General features: G+C 49.7%; 1 protein-coding gene and 1 long non-coding RNA gene across 4 annotated transcripts in view; one reads left to right on the top strand and one right to left on the bottom strand.

The window, feature by feature from the left end:
* LOC308458838 overlaps positions 1-27,897 on the bottom strand; it is a 249,791-nt gene that overhangs the window by 19,371 nt on the left and 202,523 nt on the right. The gene's annotated exons all lie outside the window — the stretch shown is intronic.
* CNTFR (ciliary neurotrophic factor receptor) overlaps positions 1-27,897 on the top strand; it is a gene marked incomplete at its 3' end in the record, with an annotated part of 431,249 nt that overhangs the window by 234,423 nt on the left and 168,929 nt on the right. For all 3 annotated transcript variants that reach the window (XM_080973618.1, XM_080973619.1, XM_080973620.1), the window contains one exon: positions 8,046-8,127. In XM_080973618.1, coding sequence (XP_080829744.1) covers positions 8,046-8,127 — 82 coding nt within the window. The remainder of the gene's footprint in view (positions 1-8,045; positions 8,128-27,897) is intronic.

Raw genomic sequence — 27,897 nt, 5'->3', positions numbered from 1 at the left:
CCATATTAATCTCCACTTATTAAACTACTTACAGTTGCAATGTATCTCGAGAGTGTATTCCGGCTGCGTACTGAACTGAGCTGGGGGGTGGGGGGTGGGGGCTGTAATCACAAGCAGTTTTCTATGAACATAGAAGAGGCTTCTGGATCAGGCCAAGGCCCATCTAATCCAGTTTGTCTAAGCCGTCTAGGTTGGTCTCCTGTTGGAGCGCTGTAGTTTATGCACTGCATGAAAATGAGGCTTCTTTTTTCTCTCTCCTGAACATTCAGCTTCATTTATTACCTTCATTTGGAAGGTAATAAAACCAGCATCTAAAATTAGGTCTGTAAACAGACTGGAAGCTGGTGGAGAAGGTAAAATTGTAATGGAGTTGTGTGCTCCAGGAAAGCCACTTCTGCCCTGCAGAGGAGGTGGGATTGTGGGCGTCACGGCCCCAGCCCCCACGCAATTGGGGGAATCCCCGGCTGCATCATCCCCTGGCCGGCCAATTGGCTGGCTTGGGGGGCGTGGCCTGCCCTATTTAAGGCAGGCGCAGACGGGGATCTCTCTCTTTCCCCTCCTGCCAGCTGTCCCTGCTTTTCCCACCCTCCCGCCCTATAAGGTTTTTGTTCCTTGACCTTGCTATGGACCTTAGTTGGTCGCCGTTGAAGGGCCTGGTGGGAATTTTTCCACTTAGCAAATTGGCACCAGCCACTTGGTTTTCGCCCACCTCGTAGCAAATCGTCACAACTTTCTGGGTATTGGTGGTTAGGCATTGGTATTGCTCTGTAGATGGAAGAGGGGAGGAAGCGCCATCACCTGCCCCACATATGGAAGGGTAGTGCTGTAAAGGATTCTGGGGGGCGTGGCCCTGTCCGAAGCCTGGGGAGGTGAGGGCCTAAGGCACGCCCCCTATCAGTAACCCTGGGGGAGTTCCTAGTTGATGTGCAGATGTTTCCTGCTTGGCAGGGGGTTGGACTCGATGGCCCTTGTGGTCTCTTCCAACTCTATGATTCTATGATTCTAGCAGGACTCCCCCTACTGGTGGTTAACCCTTCCCAGACTTCAAGCGGATGGGCTAAAGTTGGATATAGTTGGTTAGGACCAATGCCTAAGCCAATACCGCTCACCACTTGTAACCAAGAAAGTTGTGGCCTTTTTTAGCCCATTAACCTTAATAATTGTGTCATGTGTCTTTATTTCCACGGGGGTGGGGGGACTTGCCACGCAAACCAGCTCCCATCAACACTTTACCTGTTCCTCTTTGCACCAGTTTATAAACCCAGGTTGCATTTTTCTAGCATTATTGTCTTTACCATACAATTTGAGGCTGGTGTTTGGATCCAACCTTGTATCTTCCTTTCAGCTTTGCATACATAGGCTTAGTTACGTTTGTACAGTGGTGCCCCGCAAGACGAATGCCTCGCAAAACGGAAAACCCGCTAGACGAAAGGGTTTTCCGTTTTTGAGTTGCTTCGCAGGACGAATTTCCCTATGGGCTTGCTTCGCAAGACGAAAATGTCTTGCGAGTCTTGAGATTTTTTTTTGCTCCCCCCCCCTTTTTCTAAGCCGCTAATCCGCTAATAGCCTTTTAGCAGCTAAGCCGATAAGCCGATAAGCCTTTAATAGCCGCTAAACCGCTAATAGCGCTAAGCCGCTAATAGGGTTGCTTCGCAAGACGAAAAAACCGCTAGACGAAGACACTCGCGGAACAGATTAATTTCGTCTTGCGAGGCACCACTGTAATTCCTTGCATTGTGGGGAGTTCGGCTCGATGAGCCTTGTTCTCCCTCCCAGCTCTGTGCGTCTTAAGTGCAACCTGTTGCTCAGACCATCGTCCCGATTTCCTCTTCCTTTGTGATCTCCGTATTTGTGTGCTGCAGCCGTGACCGCTGCCGTTCTCTTTCCACTTTAGCCCTGCTGTGTGTACAATTTCTCTCTCCCTTCACTGTGCCAGCGTGTCGTGTCTGCGCTGAAATATCATCAGATTCTGACTTCAGAGAGATGTCAGCGGGGTGGAAATATTTCCTAGATGGACGCTCTTTTCTCAGTCTTGATTGCTGCCACTTTCTTCCCGGGCGACTTCTGCTCTCCTTCCGCCTCTTACAGCTGACGTTTTCCTCTCCATCCTGGCTCAGTCACAGGGGTGATCCCAGCCAGCCAGGGATCACATAGCATATATTGGGACAGCGACAACGAGGAGCCAGTCAGATCTGTGGTTGCATGGAAAAGCCATGTGTAGATGAAGGCTGTGCAAATGAGAGGCCTTGCATTTCTCAAGGAATGTTTTTGCATTTCCCTGGGAATGCAAGGTATCTTTGAAAACCTGGGAATCGCTATCAGTAGCTAGGATTTCTGTTGCGCAAAAGTGGAAAACATTGAGTGGTTTAAATTGAGTGGTTTAAATCTTACATTGTGGTGCAAACATACATGGGCTCTGGCAATTGCTAAAGAATCCACAATCTGTGCATGCTTAGAGGTAAAGACTCTACAGAACACTTTTTCTCTTTCTTTCTCTTTGGCAATCCCTCACAGCCGAGTAAGATTGTCTTCCATAAACACAGTTTTAACAATGAGTCCATAAGTGACTGTGGAGGCCATTTCTGGATCCACACGTCCTTCCACAGTGGTGACATTGGTTTCTGGATGGGAGTTGATCCCAGTATGGATTTGCCAAGCATGCCTTCCTCTTAGCACATTTCTCCCTTGTGTCCTGAGTTCGAGTGTCTTCAAAGCCCATGACACCTTTGGTCAAGGCTGTTCTCCAACTGGAGCACTCACAGGCCAGTGTTTCTCAATTGTTGGTGTTTATACTATATATTTTTTTGGATTTGCAGTCTTGAAACCTCTTTTGTTGACCACCAGCATTACGCTTCCCATTTTTAAGTTCGGAATAGAGTAGTTGCTTTGGAAGACGATCATCAGGCATCCGCACAACATGACCAGTCCAACGAAGTTGATGTTGAAGAATCATTGCTTCAACACTGGTGATCTTTCAGTACACTGGCACTAGTTCGCCTGTCTTCCCAAGTGATGTGTAAGATTTTTCGGAGACACCATTGATGGAATCTTTTGAGGCGTTGGAGATGGCGTTTATAAGTGGTCCATGTTTCACAAGCATACAGTAAGGTTGGTAGTATAATAGGAACACTTTTACGCAATATAGAACCATAGAATTATAGAGTTGGAAGGGATCTTCAGGGTCATCTAATGCCATAGCTGTCAACTTTTCCCTTTTCTTGCGAGGAATCCTATTCAGAATAAGGGAATCTCCCTTTAAAAAAGTGAAACATTGACAGCTATGTCTAATGCAGGAATCACAATCCCTACCTTCCAACCTGGAGCCACTTAAAAACCTCCAACAAAGGAGAGTCCACCACTTTCCAAGGGAGATTGTTTCACTGTTGAACAGCTCTTACTGCCCAAAAGTTTTCCTGATGGTGAGTCGGAGTCTCCTTTCTCATAACGTGAAGCCATTGGTCCTAGAACAGGAGAAAACCACCTTGAGATGCCCTTGAGATATTTGAAGGTAGCTATCTCCCCTCAGCCTCCTCTTCTCCAGGCTAAACATCCCCAACTCCCTCAACCATTCCTTGCAATGTTTCCATTTCTTCATCCTCTTCGTTTCCCTCCTCTGCACCCCTCCCAGCTTGCTGGATCTCTCTGCTGCTCCCCTTGTTGCGCCAAACCAAAATGTCCACCCATCTGAAATTGGCCTTATTTGCTCCTCACTGTCTGTTCCTCACTGCCTCCCGCCAGCCTGGTGCCAGCCTTTCCTTCTGCCCCCCCCCCCCACTGCCAGGGCTGCCATTGTTCCTTCCAGCTGGTGGATGTGGCCCCCGCTTGCCAAGCCAAGCGTATTTTCCAGCTGGTTCACAGTCTGCTGACGGCGCTCCATTGTCACAACCCAACAGCCATTAACCGTAGACCTTCAGCCGACACTCGTTCTTCCAAACGGATGAGTGGAATTTGGGTGCCTGGGACTTCCCCAGCAGTGCCAACCCTCCTTTCCTTGACTCTTGTGGTCCTCGCCCCCCATCCTTTGTGAATTTTTATAAATGAAAAAGAGAGAGAGGAGGGATCTGGCAGGCTTCTCCTTCTTGTAATTGTCTGGATCCTCCGGGCCTTTCCCAGCTCCTTCCGTTGACAGGCGGCGCTTAAATCAGATTAAAGGTGCCCTTTCAAGTGGGAGCAGGGCTGACCCCGCAGGTAAGACTTTTTCTGAAGAGCTTGGCGGCACGGCCTGCTTTTTCTCTGGGGTTCGACGCTGACAAGCTCTCCGCAAGCACCCTGCGGCTCGAGTCCTATTAAAGGGAGACTTGTTGGGACTCTGGGACGAGGAGAGAACACCAATGGGCTTTTTCATCCTGCCAAAGCCTTTCATCCCTGGATCTGAGGAAAAGGAAATGAGATGATGCAGAGATTGGGGGGGGGGATGTTTCATGTTCCCCCAATGCCCCTGGCACCGACACTTCCCCTCCATCAAACACACACACACTTGCCCCACCTTTCCCTTGCTAAAGGTGTGCTTGCAGGTGAGCCGTGGTGCTTCGCTGTGGATTTGGGGCTCGAGGAAAGATTGGGAGAGGATTTGCACGGGACGCCTTACACGGGCCAGTTCTCCCTTGGGACTGAGGTAGGCATGGCTCAATCCTTCCTCTCCCTTTGACCCTGACCCCTCTCTCCACAAAAACACCACACCAGTGTTCAACCGGCTAAGATTATAGTAGCTGAAAAATTGGGAGTGGGTGGGTGGGAAGCATATCTCTTGAATGGATTGTGGAAAAATTGGTCCACAGCAACTGTGATTTAAGCAAACTGATTGCAAAATAATACAGTCATACATCGGGTTGAAGTTGCTTCAGGTTGAGCGTTTTCGGGTTGCGCTCCACGGCAACCCAGAAGTAACAGAACACGTTGCTTCCGGGTTTCGCCGCTCGCGCATGCGCAGACGGTCAAAATGACTTCGCACGCATGCGCGGAAGTGGCGAATTGAAACCTGTGCACGCGCAGACGCGGGTTGCGTTCGCTTCAGGATGCGAATGGGGCTCCGGAATGGATCCCATTTGCATCCAGAGGTACCACCGTATCTATAAACCAGCCTGAAAGTTTTGTGAAAGAATTGCTATTTTTTGAAATGTTTTCCAACAGCAAGATGAATGGTGCTGTCCGGCCCTTGCAGCTTTCAACCTGCTGTGACAGTGTAACTTTATGCTCTTTCACTTTTGTTTATTTATAAAATAATATTTATTTCTTTAAACAACCATCAGAGTAGAGAAAGGGACACTTTCATTTGTCCCGTGGCGTCTGAGAGGGTTTTTCCCCGTCCCACCGCAGGAAAGCCCACTGATTCCCAGTGAATTAGAAGAATCCCCAATCGGGTTTTCTGTGGGTTGACATTGGTTCTGTTTCAGTGGTAAACCAGGGTTTTCTGGAGAAAGCAGCTGGACAGAAGAAAAACCTCTCGTTCATGTGCCTAGAAGTTGCAGGAGAAAAGGATTTGTGGATGAACTCATAGGGGGAAGTAGGCAGTGATGGGAGCTCTGAATCCATGGCAAAGTGTTTCTTCTCCTCTTCCATCTCCTCGAGGCAACCTTCCTTGCCCCGTGACCTTGGTGCTTCCAACTTAGCCCACCCTCCCTGCTGTGTTCCCCTCCCACTGAGCCTTGTGAGAGCAATGGAGGAATGGGCTGGGGGTCCCTCTGATCTCCAGGGGGTCCCTGGGCAGTGGGACCTGGCTCTGCCAAACTTTGGCTCCAGAAAAGTACCTTGGGAGTGTGCTACCTGCAAGCCCCAGTAAAAGGGCCCCATCGGGGACAAACAGCAGCCTCTTGATTACTTGGACTGCCAGGGCGAAACAGGTGCAAAACGCCGGCACCCTGTCTACAACTTCATTAACATCCATCTGGACGCGGGTGGCGCTGTGGGTAAAACCACAGAGCCTAGGGCTTGCCAATCAGAAGGTTGCGGTTCGAATCCCTGCAACAGGGTGAACTCCTGTTGCTCAGTCCCTGCTCCTGCCAACCTAGCAATTCGAAAGCATGTCAAAGTGCAAGTAGATAAATAGGTCCCGCTCCGGCGGGAAGGTAAACAGCATTTGCGTGCACTGCTCTGGTTCGCCAGAAGCGGCTTAGTCATGCTGGCCACGTGACCAGGAAGCTGTACGCCGGCTCCCTTGGCCAATAAAGCGAGATGAGCGCCGCAACCCCAGAGTCGGTCATGACTGGACCTAAAGGTCAGGGGTCCCTTTGCCTTTTCAACTTCACTAGCATCTCTTGGTATTGTGAACAACACCAAACTTACCTTTTGTTGGTATCTTCGTGAACTTACCTAAAAAGATAAAGAAAACAACAGACTGAGTTAAGCACCTGAAAAATCTATTGAAATCAGACATTATAAGTTCATCTTAGGGTGGGTAGTTCTCAAGTCTCTGTGGCTTTGCACAAGGTTTTGTATTTTTCTCAGAAGATTGATAAAGAATGCATAATCATTTTGGTAATTATTGTGTGTATATTAGTCGCCAACGTGTTGCATGAGTCATACTACAAACTTTGCCACCAGCCCGGAGGAACCCAGAGGCGATGGTACTGATAGGTTTTGCCTCTCCTGCAGTGGCCCTTCGTGGAGCTGGCCTGCCAGTTGTGCGCACACTTGCCACCCCTCTCGCCTTCCACGCGACTCGCTCTCATCCACGCTCCGGATTGTGACAGCAGTCGCTTTATCCTGAACACCGCTGCAAAGATTCTCTTTTAAAACAAGCCTGTAGAAGCAATTTGAAGTGCCGCCAATTGACAAGAAGTGAAACATTTAGACACGAGGTGTTCCATTTCCGCTCCTTCTGTGACATTTTCACTCAACGTAAAAGAAGAGCCATTTCTTCTGAAAACATTGATTTTTTTGGGGGGGGGGTGGAGCGGGGGGGGTCAACCTAGGAGCTTTGTGGAGAAATCTCTTCTTCCCTGTTCCTCTGCTAGTTTTGAACCGTTCTGTTTTCTCTCTCATTTCTATTTTTAATATTATTCCCTGATTATGCATGTTAGCCTCTGAGAACTTATCCACACTTCTGCAGGCCTCAGGCCCCCAAAGCACGGGTTCAAGCAGCTTTCTCCTTTCCCAGGGAAAACCTGTTCTTTAGTGCTAAATTGGAGGCAAACATTCACCCGGAGAAAACCCAAATTGCTGTTTGTTCCAATTTAGCACTAAAGAGCGGTTTATCTGGCTTTCCTATAGAGCAGCTTTTCCCAACCTGGTGCCTTCTTCCTGTTTTGCACCACAACTTTCATCAGCCTAACAGATCATTCCTTTCCTTGCCTCTGCCTGTTTCATGGGCCACTACCAGAAGTTTGGTGGTTCAAGCCCACCCAGGGACAGCTGGGGGCATGATTTCCACATTGCAGAAGGTTGGGCTTTCCCTTTTTTGCACTACAACTCCCATCAGCCTCTGCCAACACAGCTCTGCTGGAGCAGACAGTAGTGATTCACTGGCTGGGGCTTATGGGAGTTGTAGTTCAAAGATCCAGAAGGCGCCAAGATGGGGAAAGTCTGGTCTATGCAAGTAGTTAGCTCAGCACCCCTCTTCTCTCCTTGAGGTTTCTTGGTTTTCAGCCCTCAATCCAAGAGGGCATCTTTCTGGCATCTTTTGGGGTTCGCGGAGAACGCCACGGTTTTGTATTGACCACACAATGCCCTTTCCTCTAATCTTGTGAAGACGGAGCGCGCATTTTCAGGTGACGCAACACGTGGGGACATGTGGGTTGCTGAGAGGGACAAGTCAAAGGGAATGCAGTCGGATGCCAGCTGCAGCACCTCTGAATCAAATTAAGACCTGGGAGACACGGGTTCGAATCCTGACCGTGGCACTGGGCGGTGACAGGCAGATCTCTCCACTGGCCTTTGCCAGCCATGTGAGAAAAGGAAAGAGAACCAGGGTTGAAGCTGTTTTGCCCAGTTCTTGTGATGCTGCAACCATTTGTGAGCTCATTTCTTACTGATTATTGCTTCCTTCTTTCCTTCCTCTCAAGTTTTGGTCCCACTGACCCCTCGCTGTTGTGTGTTTGCTCCTGCAGATGGCTTACCCTGTGTCGGCTGCGTGTTACGTGGTGCTAGCTGCGGTGGTGGTCGTTTATGCTCAGAGGCACAGCCAGCAGGGTAAGTAGTTGCCTCCTCTCTATCCCAACATCAGTGGGAGATTTATGGTTATTTTACTACTTATTTATATTCCAGCTTTTCCCCAGACCAGGTCTCAAGGTGGCTTACAGACAAAGTAAAGCAGCACAGATCAAAACACAAAAATCAAAACACCTATAAAAAAAGGCAAGTCAACTCTAAGTTGAAACAATATAAAAACAAATCTATTGAAACACAGACCATAAAAACACCACGGTGTGATTTGAAAGCCCCTGTCTCAAAAGAAACAATCAGTTCCCAAAGGTCCTGTCAGGATAAAACAGTCTTCGCTTGCTGGTGGAAAGACAAGGAGGAAGCCAGTCTGGCTTCTTTCGGAGTCCCAAAGTTGTCTGGGAGCCACCACCGAGAAGGCCCTGTCCCCTGTCCTCGCCCAGCATGCTTGTGAGGGTGGTGGCATCTAGGAAAGTGCCTCTCTCAAAGATCGCAGAGCCCAGGCAGATCTGTCTGGAAGAATTTGGTCCTTCAGATATTCTGGGCCTAAGCCAGAGCAAGAGATTTCTGCAGGACGAATGGCCAAGGCAGTTTCTTGTTTGCCCAGCAAAGACACTCCAAGACAGTGCTGGGGGGCGAGTTGACTGAATCTGAGCTTTTCTGTGACACATGGTGAAGCATCCAGGTGGCCACCTGGCCGGGTGTCCAACTCCTTACTCACATGGCTTGTGTAAAAAGAGTAGATGTCAATTGCATGGTGGATTACAAGGTGTTTTTCTACACCAGAGAGCTAGCACCTAAAGAGTAGGGTTGTGTCCGTGTAGGGATATTCCACAATTTCTTCCAAGTACCGTATTTTTCGCTCCATAGGACGCACTTTTTCCCCTCCAAAAATGAAGGGGAAATGTGTGTGCGTCCTATGGAGCGAATGCAGGCTTTCGCTGAAGCCTGGAGAGCGAGAGGCATCGGTGCGCACCGACCCCTCTCGCTCTCCAGGCTTCAGGAAGCTATCCGCAAGCCTTGCAAGCCCGGTGGGAGTTCCCGCGGGCTCACAAGGCTTGCAGGCAGCAGCCTGCAGCCCCGGCGAGTGTCCGCAAGCCTTGCGCGCCCGGCAGGAGGTCCCGCCGAGCGCGCGAGGCTTGGGGCAGCAGCCTGTCGCCCGAAGCACGGGGAGCCCTCCGGAGGGCTCCCCGTGCTTCGGGCGAGTGTCTGCAAGCCTTGCGCGCCCGGCAGGAGGTCCCGCCGAGCGCGCGAGGCTTGGGGCGGCAGCCTGTCGCCCGAAGCACGGGGAGCCCTCCGGAGGGCTCCCCGTGCTTCGGGCGAGTGTCTGCAAGCCTTGCGCGCCCGGCAGGAGGTCCCGCCGAGCGCGCGAGGCTTGGGGCGGCAGCCTGTCGCCCGAAGCACGGGGAGCCCTCCGGAGGGCTCCCCGTGCTTCGGGCGAGTGTCTGCAAGCCTTGCGCGCCCGGCAGTAGGTCCCGCCGAGCGCGCGAGGCTTGGGGCTGCAGCTTGTCGCCCGAAGCACGGGGAGCCCTCTGGAGGGCTCCCCGTGCTTCGGCCGAGTGTCTGCAAGCCTTGCGCGCCCGGCAGGAGGTCCCGCCGAGCGCGCAAGGCTTGGGGCTGCAGCTTGTCGCCCGAAGCACGGGGAGCCCTCCGGAGGGCTCCCCGTGCTTCGGGCGAGTGTCTGCAAGCCTTGCGCGCCCGGCAGGAGGTCCCGCCGAGCGCGCGAGGCTTGGGGCGGTAGCCTGCAGCCCGAAGCACGCGAGGCTTGGGGCGGCAGCCGCGGGGGGGGGGGAATAATTTTTTTTATTCATTTCCCCCCCCAAAAAACGAGGTGCGTCCTATGGGCCGGTGCGTCCTATAGAACGAAAAATACGGTACTTCACAGCTTCTCTCCATGGCTGAAGAGGGGAACTTGCTGCAACTCTGGAGTAGCTGAAATCCCTGCGGATGGGGCCCTCCGAGGTCCATCTAGTGGAGAAGCCAAGGGCATGCTCTCTCCCTGTTTCGATCAGGCAAATGCCAATTATGGGGCATTCTGCCCCCCCCAATGAAGACATCCCTTAATATGGTTCATACTGATCACTGCACTGATTTTACTGGGTTTTATTCGTGTATTTCTTTTTTTAAAAAAGAGGGTTGTTCTGTTTTGTTTCATGTTGAAAAAATAAGAGACACAGGCTAGCACACTTCGTTTTGTTTTTATTTTTGAAAGATGTCTTAGCTGTGGGCGAGTCGTTCCAAACAGCTTGCATATTACAATATTCCAGGGATACATATGTGGAACTCATAGTCGCTGGATGTCCAGAGGGCTCACCAATTCTGTGATTCTATGTCTTCTTTTTTAAAAAAAAAAGGAAAGAGCATTAGATAACTACATGGAGGATGCAGTCTTTTAGCTATGACAGCCTAAAATGCAATCACTGCCTTTAGAAACAGCTTAGCCTATTGGATGCGGTTGTCGATGGGCGTAGGCAGATTTTGCCTTGGTGTCCAGTTTGTGAATCTCTCCAGGGCATCTCATTTGGGGTAAGCAGAAGAGAGCATCATTCACATCCAGGACATCTCCTCTTACATTCTAATGGTGTGGTGTATGGTGGTAGCAAAAGTCCTGTAAACGCATTTCCTGGTCCAAAAAAGAGGGAAATCCAAGAACTATTAGGAGTTCGAATAGCTTGGGATTTTGCAGGTGTTTTACTGTGGTTTTAAAATTTGTTGGATGCTGCCCAGAGTGGCTGGGGCAAGCCAATCAGATGGGTAGCATATAAATATGATGATGATGATGATGGTGAAGTTCTGCCCCTTTTAGAGACAGAGGCTGGGCTCCGACAGAACTTGCCTCGAACCTGCTGTGGGGTTGTTGTTTTTCGCCTTCTTCTTTTGAGTCCCTTCTCCATAATTGAGTCCTCCCTGGGTCTCGCATGCGCCTCTCCTCGCCTGGTGATTTCTCTATTTTTAAACGAGTAATTCTCCACTATTGATCAACACCTTGGCTGAATTAACTCACATTTAAATAATAATTATGTTTTCTCCCTGGAGAACGGAGGCAAGGAGGGAGATAAACACCCTTGGAAATGAATGAGCTTGTTCGGGCTGCATGCCGGGGTTAATATATTGATGGGTGTCCGAGCGGCTGCCATCCCGTAGCTTAGTAACCAGCAATAAGCAATTAGGCTCCGTCATTATTCAAGCAGAGGGAGGGCGATTTGACTTTCTCAGCTCCCTCCTGCCCTCCCTGCTTACAACTCTGGCGCTAATCTTTGCCAATCAGCTCTGCTGCAATGCCCCATGGAGAGGTTGGAGTCGGGGGGCTGCAGGTGCCGTGATTGTGCTGCGGGCAGGGGGGGGGCATTTCTGAGAGCAAGCGTAATCCTCAGGATGCAAGGCAAGGGATCCATCTGATGCCCCCTGCCTGCCCGCCAGCAGCCAGGTGCGTCTCTTGCCTTCCCCTTGGCAGGAACACTTTCTCCTCTAAAGAAGAAAGGCCAGAAGCACGCAGGCCAACTCCTAGGGGCTGAGGCAGTTTGCTGTTGTCGTTTCGTCGTGTCCGCCTCTTCGTGACCCCCTGGACCAGAGCATGCCAGGCACTCCTGTCTTCCACTGCCTCCCGCAGTTTGGTCAAACTCATGCTGGTAGCTTCGAGAACACAGTTCCACCATCTCATCCTCTGTCGTCCCCTTCTCCTTGTGCCCTCCATCTTTCCCAACATCAGGGTCTTTTCCAGGGAGTCTTCTCTTCTCATGAGGTGGCCAAAGTCTTGGAGCCTCAGCTTCAGGATCTGTCCTTCCAGTGAGCACTCAGGGCTGATTTCCTTCAGAATGGAGAGGTTTGATCTTCTTGCAGTCCATGGGACTCTCAAGAGTCTCCTCCAGCGCCATAATTCAAAAGCATCTATTCTTCGGCGATCAGCCTTCTTTATGGTCCAGCTCTCACTTCTATATATCACTACTGGGAAAACCGTAGCTGAGGCAGTTACCCCCCCCCCATTGTCATTTTTGAGGTAGCTGAGCCCCCTCAATATTCAGGGGGCATCCGGCTCCACTCCCTGGCTCCTTTCGACAATCCCACCTGGAGTCCTGTGTCCAATTCTGGGTGCCACAATTTAAAGAAGGATGTTGACAAGCTGGAACGGTTGCAGAGGAGGGAGACCAAGATGATCAGGAAATGAGGCCTTATGAAGAATGATTGAAGGAGCTGGGTATGTTTAGCCTGGAGAAGAGGAGACGGAGAGGAGATATGAGAGCCACCTTCAAATATCTCAAATATCTGTCACATGGAAGATGGAGCAAGGCTGCTTTCTGCAGACCTGAACCTATGGCTTCAAGTGACAAGAAAGGAGATTCTGATTAAACATCAAAAAGAACTTTCTAAGAGCTGTTTGACAGTGGAAGGGTCTCCCTCGGAAGGTGGCGGGTTCTCCTTCCTTGAAGGTTTTTAAGCAGAGGTTGGGTGGCCATCTGAAGGAGCGTCTCCACCCCCATCATTCAGCCCGGACACTGAGGTCCAGCTCCGAGGGTCTTCTGGTGGTTCCCTCACTGCAACAAGAGAGGCTACAGGGAACCAGGCAGAAGGCCTTCTTGGTGGTGGCGCCCGCCCTGTGGAATGCCCTCCCATCAGATTTCAAGGAAATACACAACTATCTGACTTTTAGAAGACATCTGAAGGCCACCCTGTTAGTCCTGTTTGAAGTTTTAATCCGTTTTTAGTGTTCTGCTGGGAACCGCCCAGAGTGGCTGGGGAAACCCAGCCAGATGGGCGGGGTATAAATAACAAAATTATTATTATCATTAGACGCTTTAGCTGAGATTCCTGCATTGCAGGGGCTGCACTAGGTGATTCTCAGGCATAGCTGTCAACTTTCAAATTTGAAAATAAAGGATCACCTGTCCTGGGGACAGTCTACGGGATATCTAACAATCCGGGATGGCAGCGGGAAGCAGCGGGAAACGGCGCTGGAATAAGGGAATTTCCTGCAACAAAAGGGAAGGTTGACAGCTATGTTCTCAAGGTTCCTTCCGACTCTGCAATTCTCTGGAAATGAGGCAAGAATAAAGCAGCCTCAGAAGATATCAGCCCAGCACAACCCGCTCTCCAAACGTTGGACCTTGGCAGTCCTTTACGGTCCTGTCTCTTTCCGTTTTCCTGACGTGTCTGCTGCAGAGAGCCAGCCGCCGCTCAGGCCCTGCCAGGACGAGAACTCCCTGCCTTCCCAAGCTGTCACACACACTCTGCTTGCGAGCCTCGGCTGGTACACCTGCCAGCGCGCAAACACACACCCATGTATATTTTAAAAGCAGGAAACAGCCTCCGGGCCGTTTTGTGTCTTGCGTCTCTCTAATACTGAATAATGGAATTCCCTCTTGCGTGTCTCGGCTGGCAGGCCAGAGGCAGTGAGCTGTGGGCTGCCGGCCGGAATCGTCTTCCCGCTCTCCGAAAAGCCACTGAGCAGACTGGAAGAGGCACAACTGGAGCATGGGAGGCCAGCTGGTGGGCTTCGTTGGACGCTGGGTTATCCAGGGCAAGTGCCCAGGCTTGCTGGCCCAAAAAGGCCCTCCCTCTGAACCTCAGAGCTTCTGAGCCACTAAGTCGCTGTTTGGGCTTCCCATCTCTTGCGGGGGCTCGATTAGTGCCAGCACCTTCTGTCAAGAGCTTGGGTGTAACCTTCGACGCCTCCCTTTCCATGGAGGCGCAGGTTGCAGCCACAGCAAAGTTCACCTACGGGACCGCCTCTCCTGGTATGCCCTGCGGAGGACCTTAAGGTCCACAAATGGCAACATTTTGGAGGTCCCAGGCTGCAAGGTTGTTAAGATTGGTCTCAACTAGGGCCAGGGCCTTTTCAGTACTGGCCCCGACGTGGTAGAGCGCTCTGTCCCAAGAGACCAGGGCCCTGCGGGACTTGACATCTTTCCGCAGGGCCTGCAAGACAGAACTGTTCCGCCTGGCCTTTGGTTTGGACTCAGTCTGACCCTTATGTTTTCCCTGCCCTTATGGTTTTGACCTATGGGCCATTTTAAAATGAGGCTGCATTTTAAATTGTGTTTTAACCTGTATTTTAAATTGGTTCCCCCCCCCCCCATTATGTTTTTACTGTGATTTTTTTGGTGTTAGCCGCCCTGAGCCCGGCTCTGGCCAGGGAGGGCGGGGTATAAATAAATTTATTGTTATTATTATTATTATTATTATTATTATTATTATTATTTAATACGAGGACAAGGACAGGGTGGTTGTTTCCTGCTGTGGAGAGAAGGCGTTTAATTTATGCCAGTCTCCCCCAAAGTGGTCCCCTCCAGATATTCATAGAGTCACAGAATTGTAGAGTTAGAAGGGATGCCAAGGGTCATCCATTCCTGCCCCCTACCATGTTATGGGACCCCAGCCCCCATCAGCCAGCAATCCCAGGGGTCAACAGTGGTGGGATCTGCCCTCCAAGAGCATCTGGAGGTCACCACATTGAGGGAGGGCTAATGTCATTATTGTAATCAACAAGGTTTTTACATTTACTCACAACATTTCATAGGACAATAGAATTGTAGAGTTGGAAAGGAGCCCCCAAGAGTCATCTAGTCTATCCCATTGCAATGCAGGAATGTCAACTAAAGCAACCATGACAGATGGCCATCCAACCTCCGCGTAAAAACCTCCAAGGAAGGAGAGGCTGCCACCTTCTGAGGGAGACTGTTCCACTATTGAACAGCTGTTACTGCCAGAAAACTCTTCCTAATACAGTGGTACCTCGGTTTTCAAACTTAATCCATTCCGGGAGTCCACTCGACTCCCGAAATGGTTTGAAAGCCAAGACACGGCTTCCAATTGGATGCAGGAGCCTCCTGCACTGAAGCGGAAACCGCGTTGGACATTCAGCTTCCAAAAAAGTTTGCAGACTGGAACACTTACTTCCGGCGCTCGGGAGCCATTTTGTTTGGGAGAGCCACTTTTGCCCTTCAGAGGAGGTGTGGTTGTGGGCTTCATGGCCCCACCATGCGCGCAACGGCTGGAACCCAGCCTCCGCGCAATTGGGGGGATTCCCGGCCACGTCACCTCCTGGCCAGCCAATTGGCTGGCTCTGGGGGTGTGGCCCACCTTATTTAAAGCAGGACGTGGCCGGGGATCTCCCTCTTTGCCGCTTACCAGCTGTTCCTGTTTCCCACCCTCCTGACCTTTAAGGTTTTTGTTCTTTGACCTTGCTATGGACCTTGGTTGGTCGCCATTGAGGGGCCTGGTAGGAATTTTTCCACTTGGCAAATTGGCACCAGCCACTTGGTTTTCACCTACCTCGTAGCAAATCATCACAACTTTCTGAGTATTGGCGGTTAGGCATTGGTATTGCTCTGTAGATGGAAGAGGGGAGGAAGCGCCATCACCTGCCCTGCATATTGAAGGGTAGTCCGGTAAAAGATTCCGGGGGGCGTGGCCGTGTCCAAAGCCTGGGGAGGTGAGGGCCTAAGGCACGCCCACATTTGGTGACCCCCCAGGAGGGGTTCCTATTTGATGTGTATCAGCAGGACTCCCCCCACTGGTGGTTAACCCTTCCCGGACTTCAAGCGGAAGTCGGATATAGTCGGTTAGGACCAATGCCTAAGCCAATACTGCTCATCACCTGTAACCAATACAGTGGTGCCTCGCAAGACGAAAAACTCGCTAGACGAAAGAGTTTTCCGTTTTTTGAGTCGTTCCGCAAGACGAATTCCCCTATGGGCTTGCTTCGCAAGACGAAATGTCTTGCGAGTTCTTGTGAGTTTGTTTCCTTTTTCTTAAAGCCGCTAAGCCGCTAATAGCCGTGCTTCGCAAGATGAAAAAACCGCAAGACGAAGAGACTCGCGGAACGGATAAATTTCATCTTGCGAGGCACCACTGTAAAGTTGTAGCCTTTTTTAGCCCATTAACCTTAATAATTGTGTCATGTGTCTTTATTTCCACTAGGAGCGGGGGGGACTTGCTATGCAAGAAAGGAGATTCCAACTAAACATTAGGAAGAACTCTCTGTTGGGAAGAGCTGTTTAAGAGGGGAACGGGCTGAAGTCGGATATAGTCGGTTAGGACCAATGCCTAAGCCAATACCGCCCATCACCTGTACTAATGCTGTCATGTGTCATTATTTCCACTGTGCGGGCGGGAGCTCGCCATGCAAGGGAGCTTGCCTTCCAGCACCTGCCCTGCATCTCCCTTCCGCCTGCAGACTGAGCACCTGACTCGGACCCCCTTGCGTCCTGCAACAGGGAGGGACTCTTTGCAGGCACCCAGAGGCCACGACCCCCCCTGCCGCTTGGTCAGTGTTGCAAAGGAGTGTGCAGGGAGCGCTAGCAAGGAACAGCGGACTCCCAAAATAGCAGCCAGAGAAATGTGACCCCATTTCTTCGCAGGCCTCTTGCCCTGCTGCTCCGTGAGGTCAGCCTCTGGGGTTTAACTGTAATTCACCCTGCATGTCTTGACAGGGAAAGGGCAAAGGTTCAGAGCAACGGGTGAGGGGCCACCTCTCTTGTTCCCGGACGCACAGGCATCCCAGGAGCTGCGCTTTGCCCAGGAAGGCAGAACGCGGAGCAAAGTTCTCAGATGCAGCAGAGCCTGGAAGTGACTTGTCCTTTGCAGAAGGTCTTGACTCTCCCTGGGGCCTTGACTGAGGCTACGGACCTTGCAATGGCAGCAGATCACTTATGGGTTCCCCGTCCTGATGGGGCCTTGCAAGTTTCCGGTCGGATTAATTGCTGATTTGTCCCTTGCACAGTACTCCCCGTGAGGAAAGGTTGCAGTGATTGAGACTTTTCAGTTCAGAGAAAAAGCAAGCAAGAGGCAGCATGATAAGATATTTATGAAATAACGCATGGCACTGAGAAAGGTCTCCCTCTCTCATAATGCTAGAACACGTGGACATCTCATGAAGTTGCCATCTTCAAATACCTGGAGCACAGTTTCATGGGAAATGGAGCAAGCTTGTTTTTTGCTGCTCCAAAGGTGAGGAACCCAAACCAGTGGACTCAACAGACAAGAAAGGAGATTCCAATTAAATACAGTGGTACCTTGGTACTTGAACACCTTGGTTGCTGATTGGCTGGCCAGGGGATGACGTGGCCGGAAATTCCCCCCCCCCCCCAATTGCACAGCGGCTGATTCCTGCCGCTGAACGCATGTTGGGGCCGTGACGCCCGCAACCCCACCTCCTGTGTAGGGCGGAAGTGGCTTTCTGGACAGAAGCAGGAAATGGGTTTGCAAATCTTTTTACTGACACCTCCCTAGCATCATTCATTCATTCATTCATTGCATTTATTTTCTGCATTTCCATTCCACCTTATTCTCCAAGGAGCTCAAGGTGGTTGATATCCCCACAACAACCCTATAAGGTAGGATAGGCTGAGAAGTGATGAGTGACCCCCAAGGTCAGCCAGTCAGCTTCCTGCCAATGGAAGATTTGAGGCAGAATTTGAAGTGAGCTTCGTGGCCAAGTGGGAATTCGAACCCTGGTCTCCAAGGTCCTAATCCAGCACCCTAACCACTACACCACACTGCCAGTATCAACTCAACCTAAGCTCTTGGCATAAAATTTGCTTACCAAAATTGCTTACCAATGCAGAGTTTTAGTTGGTGAGCAAAGTGGGAATTCGAACCCTGGTCTCCAATGTCCTAGTGCAACACCTTAACCACTTAGCCATACTGCTGTTGTGTGTTGTGCAGAACTAAGTGGTTCTGGACCAGTATAGCAGGCTGACCTCATGGGTGGTGGTGGAGAGAGAGAGAAAATCAAGCCGTTCCTCGTTTACAGGACCAAAACCCAGAGGTTTTCTGTCTCTGGGCTGTTCTCCTTCGTCCAGAGGGTGGGCAGAACCCAACTTCCCCTGTTCTCGGGCAACGTGGAACGGATGTCCCTGCATAGCCTGTGTCTCCAAACAACCTACAGAGGGGCTATTATTATGAACAGTTATAAGGGATTATATGTACTTGGCATGCAGTTTGCTCCAAGAAGGAGAAGAGAGAGGAGGGTGTGCGTTGGTTCTGCTCTGGTGATGTTTCTCTTGTTGTTTTGAGCTGGAGGAGCTGAGATTGCAAACCAAAACAAGTTCCCTTAGACGGAAGTTCAAGGTGACCTAACTCTCTGGTTAATAGGTCTTTTATAGAGAATACATTATAGGTAACAAATGTGAATTTATTTATAATTTGTTTAAAAATTTAAATATTAATTAAAATATCCTATATATATCTGTGTGTGTGATTTTTATTAATATTTTAAAATGGTTATAGAGGATTCTGCAAAATACAATATTATCAAACAGGGACTGATTATGATATACATAGTCCATACAAAATTATTGATCGCTGTTGATCTATAATAAAATTAATAAACCACAGGTATGTGAATGCGTGGACTAGAACGATTTATGGTGTAGACTTAATGGCTAAGACAAGGTTACAAAACAAGAACCCTGTTATACCAAGAGAAATAAATCTAAGCATTCAAAAGCCCTGACCTCCTGCTTCTGCCATATTGGGTTATAGGCCAAGGGGATTTTTGGCCATCTCCCTCCTTGCTTACAAATGAAATAAATTCAGACCAAACAGGTGCATAATCGTCCTTTTCTCTTTGGTCTGTAGGGACTCTCTGCTTATTAGTTAATAGATCTTTAATTCATCATATATAGAAAGAGAGAGAGAGAATTTTAATTTTATTGGCGCTTAATTGCTTTTTAAATATTACTGTATTAGTTTTTAGCAGTTTCTATTTGATCCGTAACCCGCCTTGAGTCCTTGTATGAGAAAAAGGTGGAATAATAATGTAACGTAACGTAACGTAACGTAACGTAACGTAACGTAACGTAACGTAATATAATATAATACGGTCATACCTCGGGTTATAGCCGCTTCAGGTTGCGTTTTTTCGGGTTACGCACCTGCTGAAACTCGGAAGTATCAGAATAATAATAATAATAATAATTGTAATAATAATTGTAATAATAATAATAATTTATTTATACCCCGCCCATCTGGCTGGGCTTCCCCAGCCACTCTGGGCGGCTTCCAACCAAATATTAAAATACAGTGGTACCTCGGGTTACAGATGCTTCAGGTTACATATGCTTCAGGTTACAGACTCTGCTAACCCAGAAATAGTACCTCGGGTTAAGAACTTTGCTTCAGGAAGAGAACAGAAATCACGCGGTGGCAACGGGAGGCCCCATTAGCTAAAGGGGTGCTTCAGGTTAAGAACAGTTTCAGGTTAAGAACGGACCTCTGGAATGAATTAAGTACTTAACCCGAGGTACCACTGTACAGTAGTCTTTTAAACATTAAAAACTTCCCTAAACAGGGCTGCCTTCAGATGTCTTTTAAAAGTAAAATAGTTGTTTATTGCCTTGACATCTGGTGGGAGGGCGTTCCACAGGGCGGGCACCACTACTGAGAAGGCCCTGTCCCTGTTCCCTGTAACTTGGCTTCTCGCAGTGAGGGAACCGCCAGAAGGCCCTCGGCACTGGACAAACCCCCCAACTCTGTTTCTTTGTTGCATCCCATCCCTTTCTCAGCAGGCCAGGCTCTTGCCGTGCCACCAAGAGCCGAGTGTGGAAAATGAGATGTATTTTCAACGATGCCATAGGAAGGTCTGGGCATGGGATGGCACCGCCACCCTCTTGCAGCCAGCACCCCAGGGAGGCTAATCAGAGCGTGAGCCGAGCGGAGAGGGCCAGGCTCTCTGCAGCGAGGCGGGAGGTGTCCTTGCAGCCATCCCGGCGTCTGGGGCCATTGATCCCGCCATGCTGAGCACGTTGCCGGCGGTTGTGCTTGTGTTTTTTAGCTCAGGTGCAGAAAGTTAATTGCTCTTTTCACTTTGTTTAATGGGGATGCTGCTGCCAGAACTACTCAGGAGGAAATTACTTTGGCAGGATGGTGACATTGCAGAGGGAGGGGGCCAAGGCAGGGTGGGCGATGAACCGAACACCCTTCTAGCTGAAAGCCTTCATCTCCCAGGCGGGAGTGGGTGTGAGAGAGAAGCACAAGGGCGCCACACTGGGAATGTCAAATCCTGCCCAGGCAATGGAGCAGGGAGACAGAACTTCCACCCCCTGGAAGTTCAGTGGCTTGATTTGATTTTTGCAAGCTTTCTGTTCTCTTGCTCCTCCTCATTCTTGGAACTTGGAGCCATGGGTTCGAGTGCTACCCTCCAGAGCAGGATAAAACAAGCTTGCTCCATCTTCCATGTGACAGCCCTTGAGATATTTGAAGATAGCTTTCATATCTGATCTCTTCTCTCCTCTTCCCCTGGTCTAAACTACCCAGCTCCATCAAGCGCTCCTTGTATAAGGCCATCTTGGTCACCATCATCTGCACGCCTTCCAGCTTGTCAACATCCTTCTTAAATTTGGGGTGCCCAGAATTGGCGTGGTATTCCAGGTGTGGTGTGACCAAGGTAGAATAGATTCAGTAAAGGTAAAGGGACCCCTGACCATTAGGTCCAGTCGTGGCCGACTCTGGGGCTGCGGCGCTCATCTTGCTTCATTGGCCGAGGGAGCCGGCGTACAGCTTCCGGGTCATGTGGCCAGCATGACTAAGCCGGAGCGGTACCTATTTATCTACTTGCACTTTGACGTGCTTTCAAACTGCTAGGTTGGCAGGAGCAGGGACCAAGCAACGGGAGCTCACCCCATTGCGGGGATTCGAACCGCCGACCTTCTGATCGGCAAGTCCTAGGCTCTGTGGTTTAACCCACAGCGCCACCCGCATCCCATAGATTTAGTGGTTCTCGCTTAATCCCCACAAAAGCCCTGCAAGGTAGACTAGGTTGAGAGGCAGTGCCTGACTCCCAAGGTCAGCCAGTGAGCTTCCTGGCTGAGTGAGGATTCGAACCCTGGTCTGGCAGGTCCTGGTTTGGCACGCTACCCACTACAGTGTATGGTGCAATTTTAGCTATATGGCATATGGTCGCCTGGCCTTGCTACTCGTGAGGAGGGCAGGAAGGACAGGGACTTGACAGTGTATTTCATCTGTTCCCTCTGGCTTTTAAGATGACTGTAGCAAGCAGCACCGAATATACCCTCCAACTTATCTTTGGACCCTTTTGGTCTATGGAGTTGCTTGGGAAAAAATCCAGAAATACCAATGGAAGCTGAAACTAGGTGCTCCATGTCAGGTTTTCTCTGCAATCTTCCTGCAACTTCCCTATGACATCTACCCATGAACAAATGGATTGGGGCTCAGAACACAAGTGAGAGAGAACGGTAGGTGGGAGAGGAAAAAGCCAGAATAGATTGAGGCAGGGAAACAAGGAGACTTTGCATTTGTTTGCTTGTTTGTGAAATTTATATACCATGGTCATTTAGTAAAGGGCACAAGATACAGTAAATAAATAACGTAATACCTGGAAAAATGGCCTTACTCCAAATATGCCCCCTTGAACACTTCAGGAAGGTCGGCGGTTCGAATCCCCACGACAGGGTGAGCTCCCATTGCTCTGCCCCTGCTCCTGCCAACCTAGCAGTTCGAAAGCACACCAGTGCAAGTAGATAAATAGGTACCACTGTGGCAAATCTGCCCCCTTGAACATTTCAGTCTGTGGAATTGGCACGGGTGCCACACAATACCCATTATGCATCAGTAAGAAATCAACCTTCTAGTGTGGTGGTGTGTTTTTAGTTCATTACTGGTTTCAAATGTTTGCATGTCTTAATTGTTTTTACTAATGATTTTATTGTTCTATTCTTTTTATAAACCACTTTGAGGGTTTTCTTTTTACAAACCAAGCAGTATATAAATTTTATGAAATATATACAATCAAAAATAGCCTGTGTCCCCTGCCCTCTCTGTGTTGGAAAAAAAGAGGTTTTGCAGCCAGTCTCCTAATTTGCCTGTGTCCCAGTCCCGTTGCTCTGGGACTTAGTGGGATTACTGTACCAATGAGCCTCTTGGGCTTGCTGATTGGAAGGTTGGCAGTTCGAATCCCCACAACAGAGTGAACTCCCGTTGCTCAGTCCCAGCTCCTGCCAACCTAACAGTTCGAAAGCATACCGGCAAGAGTAGATAAATAGGTACCACTGCGACGGGAAAGTTAAACGGTGTTTTCATGTGCTCTGGCTTCCATCACAGTGTCCCGTTGTGGCCAAAACCGGTTTGGTCATGTTGGCCACATGACCTGGAAATCTGTTTGTGGGCAAACGTCGGCTCCCTCAGCCTGAAAGCAAGATGAGCCCCACACCCCATAGTCACCTTTTCCTTTAAATATGCCCAGCCTGTGTGTGCCATTTTTCCACCACACAAGTGGCTTCAAAGCAGCTGACAGTCCCAGTCCTTTTCTAAGGAAGAGAAAGAGAGACAGAGAGAAATCACACCTCATCCCTCAATAAAATCGCCCAACATCTATAATGAAACAGCAGGTAAGACGATAGCAGTGGTTATTCTCGATTAAATGAGCCAAAGTAAAAGGACCTTGTGGCACTTTTAAAGACTAACAAATGTATTATGGCCTAAACTTTTATGGACGGCAGTTCATGATGCAGCCCGCAAAAGCTCAACGCCGTCATCAATTCATTTGTTTTTAAGGTGCCTCACAAGGCTCTTTGCCGTTTTTGCTGCCCCTCTGGAATCAGTAAACGGCTGCCAGTTTTGAGTTAGTGCCCCCAGAGCTTTGGGCTTTTGGATGCAGCAGCGAGGAACCATTTCTGAACCTTCTCCCATTTCCGTGGACGGGCTTTTCTGGGCTGCAGTGTGTGACTGAGTCTGGCAGATTCCAGCCCATAATTAATTAGCATCGACCGCCCTGCGCTTAGAGCAATAAGGAGGGATCTATAGCAAAATTAGGCAGGGAGGTGTGATGGAGTGCTAGGAGATTATATGTGATGGGAACGGCTCAATTCTTCGCTGGAGTTGTCTGGCAGTGTGATAGCGGGCGGGTGGCGAGGGGGGCCCACGGAAGCCATTTATATCCACCCCAAAGGCAGAAGGAATTATCTGGGCCCTCTAAGGAGGCAGAGGCTGTGTGGGGAGAGGGGTTGGGAAGAAGGAGTGGGTGATGTCTTCCATTGTGTGGTGTCTGCTGGTCCTCAAGCACCTTAGATGGCTTATTCTTCCGTCCGGTATTTGTGAGGTCCTTGGCTTTCCCAGGGGCTTGGCTTTTGACCTTCGCTGCTGTTTGTGGCTTGGCTTGCAAACATAAAGAACACGAAAAGAGCCTTCCGGATGAGGCCAAATGGGGTCCATCTAACCCGGCTATAGAGAAAGGGGACCAGTTTACTTTCAAAGCTATGATATTAGAACGAAAGGCAACGACAGCTTTAGGCTGGAAAGACAGAGAAAAATGGACAGTAGAGGCATGGAACAGTTATTTGTTTGAACTTATTCAGTCGAACATTGTCGCAATAATGTCGCAGGAAACAACGTGGAAGGTCAAGTCCACCACGATAAGGAACAGATGTGTTATGTACTGAGTAGAATATCTTCAGTGGATAGAAATTACTGGAACAAAAGACATTCGGTGGAAACTAAAGACCCTGTGCCCGTGGCTAATTGTTTGAACCCTTCCAATGGATATGGAGGGGGATGGAAGGGAGGGGAAGGAAAAATTGTACGGGAAATTTGAAAAAATTGGAAGGAGATAATATAATGTATGTAAAAATCCCAAAATGCTGTGTTTTCCAGCAACTGGTATTCCAACGCATTGCTACCTCCAACTGTGGGATCAGAGTAGAGCCCTCCTGGCACCCATAGCCTTCCCCTCCTCCATGAATTTGCCAAATCCTCTTTTAAATCCAACTAGTTTAAAAAGCAGAGACATCACCTTGCCAACAAAGGTCATATAGTTAAAGCTCTGGTTTTCCCAGTAGTGATGTATGGAAGTGAGAGCTGGACCATAAAGAAGGCTGATCGCCGAAGAATGGATGCTTTTGAATTCTGGTGCTGGAGGAGACTCTTGAGAGTCCCGTGGACTGCAAGAAGATCAAACCTCTCCATTCTGAAGGAAATCAGCCCTGAGTGCTCACTGGAAGGACAGATCCTGAAGCTGAGGCTCCAAGACTTTGGCCACCTCATGAGAAGAGAAGACTCCCTGGGAAAGACCCTGATGTTGGGAAAGATGGAGGGCAGAAGAAGAAGGGGACGACAGAGGACGAGGTGGTTGGACAGTGTTCTCGAAGCTACCAGCATGAGTTGGACCAAACTGCGGGAGGCAGTGGAAGACAGGAGGGCCTGGCGTGCTCTGGTCCAGGGGGTCACGAAGAGTCAGACATGACTAAACGACTAAACAACAACAACAAGTTTGGTGGCCATCACTGCCTCCCAGGGGTGCCAGCTCCTGGGGCCGGAGAACCTTGGGGAGAGGAGCCCACCGATGTCCCCAGAGTGCTGTGTCGAAGAGCTGAGTGCAGCAAGGCTCCAGTGGCCAGGTCCTTCCCCTCCTGCCATGGGGTCAAGCAGTGGGGTCCCACTGGATGCAGAATGAAAAGGATGTCTGACATTGACAGATGTTCTGCCGCAAGTCTCCTGGAATAAAGAGGCCTTCAGTTTGCTGGGTTTTCTCTCCCGGTGGGGAGATCCTCTCCGCCGTAAAGGTGCAACGCTTTGGCAAAGGATACGCTGGAGCACAAGAATCTTGGGATGCCTCGCGCTCTCTGCCCACGTTTCCATTCCTTCCTCCAGGTTTTTGCAATTATGTTTTTGGCAGCTCAAACGGAGATGTCCGTTTCGTTGGCGATCCTCCTGTGGGATTTCATCTTGCGTCCTCAGGAGACCCAGGCCAGGATTAAGGTGGCAGGCCTAATCCCACTGCCCTGTTCACCCTGCCCTAAATCAGAGCGTGGGAACGAAGACCAGATGGAGTGGGGGGAGGTAAATCACCCAAGTGAGCTTCATGGCTAAGTGGGCATTTGAACCCAGGTCTCCCAGGTCCAAGTCTGACACTCTGACCACTACATCACACTGTCAGTATCAATTCACCTAGTTGAAATAAATGAAAAAAATGTCCAGTAGCACCTTAAAGGTATAGGGACCCCTGACCGTTAGGTCCAGTCATGACCGACTCTGGGGTTGCGGTGCTCATCTCGCTTTACTGGCCAAGGGAGCCGGCGTACAGCTTCCGGGTCATGTGGCCAGCATGACTAAGCCACTTCTGGCGAACCAGAGCAGCACACGGAAACGCCGTTTACCTTCCCGCCGGAGCGGTACCTATTGATCTACTTGCACATGACGTGCTTTCGAACTGCTAGGTTGGCAGGAGCAGGGACCAAGCAATGGGAGCTCACTCCGTCACGGGGATTCGAACCGCAGACCTTCTGATCGGCAAGTCCTAGGCTCTGTGGTTTAACCCACAGCGCCACCCGCATCCCTCATAGCCTATAATCCCCATCAAAAAGGTGGTGTGGAAACTAGCAACTCTTATGGCAATACCTTGTGGCAGTGAGTTCCGTGAGTGAATTGTGCCTCAGGTTGCCATTCTCTGTTCTTGCTGCCCTGCTCCCTCGTGGTCCTTCTGTTTGTGTGAATGTCGTTGCTGTGTTTATAATAGAAATAACCACAGCTCCACAGAGTCTAGAGCCTTTGCAAGCAAATCTGCCTTTCCCAAACCATTTCCAATCTATCTCCCATTAAAGCTTGCCTTTTGAAATGATGAGCATAGAGATATTTTATGACAGAAAGCCAAATTATTTTAAATTTTTGCCCAGATACCTGCTGGTTGTTTGCCAGGCGAGCCCTGTATTATTAACTGAAGCAAGCGCTTAAAGTTGAGCCTGTGCGTAAGATGCCACAGGACTTTGCAGAGTGGCAGAAACCTCGTTTTCCCCCTTTTTTTGCTGAACTGGAGGTTTTGTACGCCAGGAAAAGAGGGAGCTGGAGAAAGAGGGAAATTTGGGTCGGGAGCCTCTCGCTGCTTCGGGTTTCGCCAGCCGGCTCTGGAACTCTCATTTGGAACAGGAGAGAGAGAGAAAAAGATGAAAAGTAAGGACGGCACATTTTAAAATTAAACAGCAGGGAAGAAAAGGAGTCCAGAGGGAAGAGGGAGAGAAATTCACTGAACAAATGGAACATTTCACTGTGGAATGGCAACTCAAGCTCCCCTCACGTGGCTGGCTGAGCTGCCTTGTCCCCTTAAAAGAAGGTAGTTTTAGACACACACACACACAGAGAGAGACACACATTTTTTTCTAATCTGAGTGTGATTTCAGCCGGGAGTTTGAAGGGAGAAATTCTTGGCTTTGGTAATGGGTGGAGGGGTTGGAATAAAAAAAATCTTGAAATGAGACTGCTGTGAAAAGGTCGTTAGAAGCCGGAGAATGAAGATGAAGTAATGAATAATAATAGCGAGGCAAGAAAGCCGTTTCCAGAGACGGAGGGAACAAAACCCAGGCACAAAAGCAGAAACCATCAAGAGACGAGCCGGTCTGGACACAAAAGTGAGGGAAGCAAAAGGCCTGGCTTTTGCATCAATGCAAATCTATGCGCCGCTGCATGGAAATGCACCATCAGAGAGAGAGAGAGAAATGCCTTTTCGGAGTCCTTCGGCACAAAACAATCCTTTCAAACCTGGTCGCCAAAGAGAAAAGCTGTTCTCGCACGAGGCGAGAGTCGGAGATTTTTGTGTGTGATTTTGGTCCTGCAGGAAAAGGAGATGTGTGGGTCTTTCCAGGGTGCTTGGGGGGTAGAAGGCAAGCTTGATCTAGGGGTCCCCTCTTAAATTATTTGGGCTCACGGTGGCAGAAATGAACCCATGATGTTCCGCCATGGCTGTCTGCCAAGGTGAGGTCTGAAAAGGCTGGGGAGGGGGGCGTTTTGTGTGAAAGGGGACACAGCGAAAGAAGGCAGGAATGGGTGATTCCTACAGGGAGATGAAAAGGGAGAGGCTCAGAACCGAACCATGCTTGAGTGGTGTATACATTTTCTAAACAACTACAACAGCAACTTATTTTTATATCCTGCTTTCCCCCAAGTCATGACTCATGGTGGCTTATACAAAGGGAATAGAAAAAGCTAAAAGCATAGAAAAGACCATCATTAAACGCTAATGGAATTAAATTAGTATTTAAAGATCCATTAAAAACACAGGCAATAGCAATAACCACATCACAGTACCTGCCCTTTCCTTAAAAACAAGTCAGTTCCCAAAGGCCTGTTGGAATACAGGCACGCCCAACTCAGAAGAGACTGTGACCTACTCCCAGTATTAAAAAACTGGCAGTGATCTACCCCTTGTCATTGGAGGGATGAGGAGCGTGGGTGGGATTGCCCAGGGTTGTTGAGCTTTTGGGGGGTAGGATTGCCCAGAATTCTTCAGCTTTGTATTTGTTAACTTTCAGTAAACTTTTTTAGTCCCACAATTGATAAGGATCAGCCGGGGTTGTACCGGTAGATCGTGATCTACTGGTTGGACATGCCTGGAATAAAGCAATCTACACCTGCTGGTGGAAGGGCAAGGAGGGAGCCAGTCTGGCTTTCCCTAGGCAGGGAGTTCCAAAGTTGCTTGGGAGGAGCCACCACCGAGAAGGCCCTCTCCTGCATCCCCATCCAGCGTTCCTGGGAGGGTGGGGGGGACAGAAAGAAGGACTCAGAGCCTGGGAAGGTTTGTAGGGGAGAATATGGTCTTTCTGGTGGTCTAGCCCTAAGCCATGTAGGGCTTTATAGGTCACAATCAGCGTTTTGAATTTTGCCAAAAAGCAGGCTGTTAGCCCATTGAGCTGCTGTAATGTGAGTTGTCTGCTCCCCATATTGTGGGGGTTTGCTCCCCATATTGCGGAGGTCCCAAGCCCAGAAGATGAGTTTGCTGGATCAGGCCAATGACCAATGTCATCCAGCATCTTGTTCCCGCAATGGCCAACTGTTGTCGCAATCATCCGCCCAGGGATC

The sequence above is a fragment of the Podarcis pityusensis genome (genome assembly GCF_964106645.2).
Source record: "Podarcis pityusensis genome assembly, chromosome: 11".
NCBI lineage: Eukaryota > Metazoa > Chordata > Lepidosauria > Squamata > Lacertidae > Podarcis > Podarcis pityusensis.
This window is presented reverse-complemented; position numbering and strand designations above follow the sequence as displayed.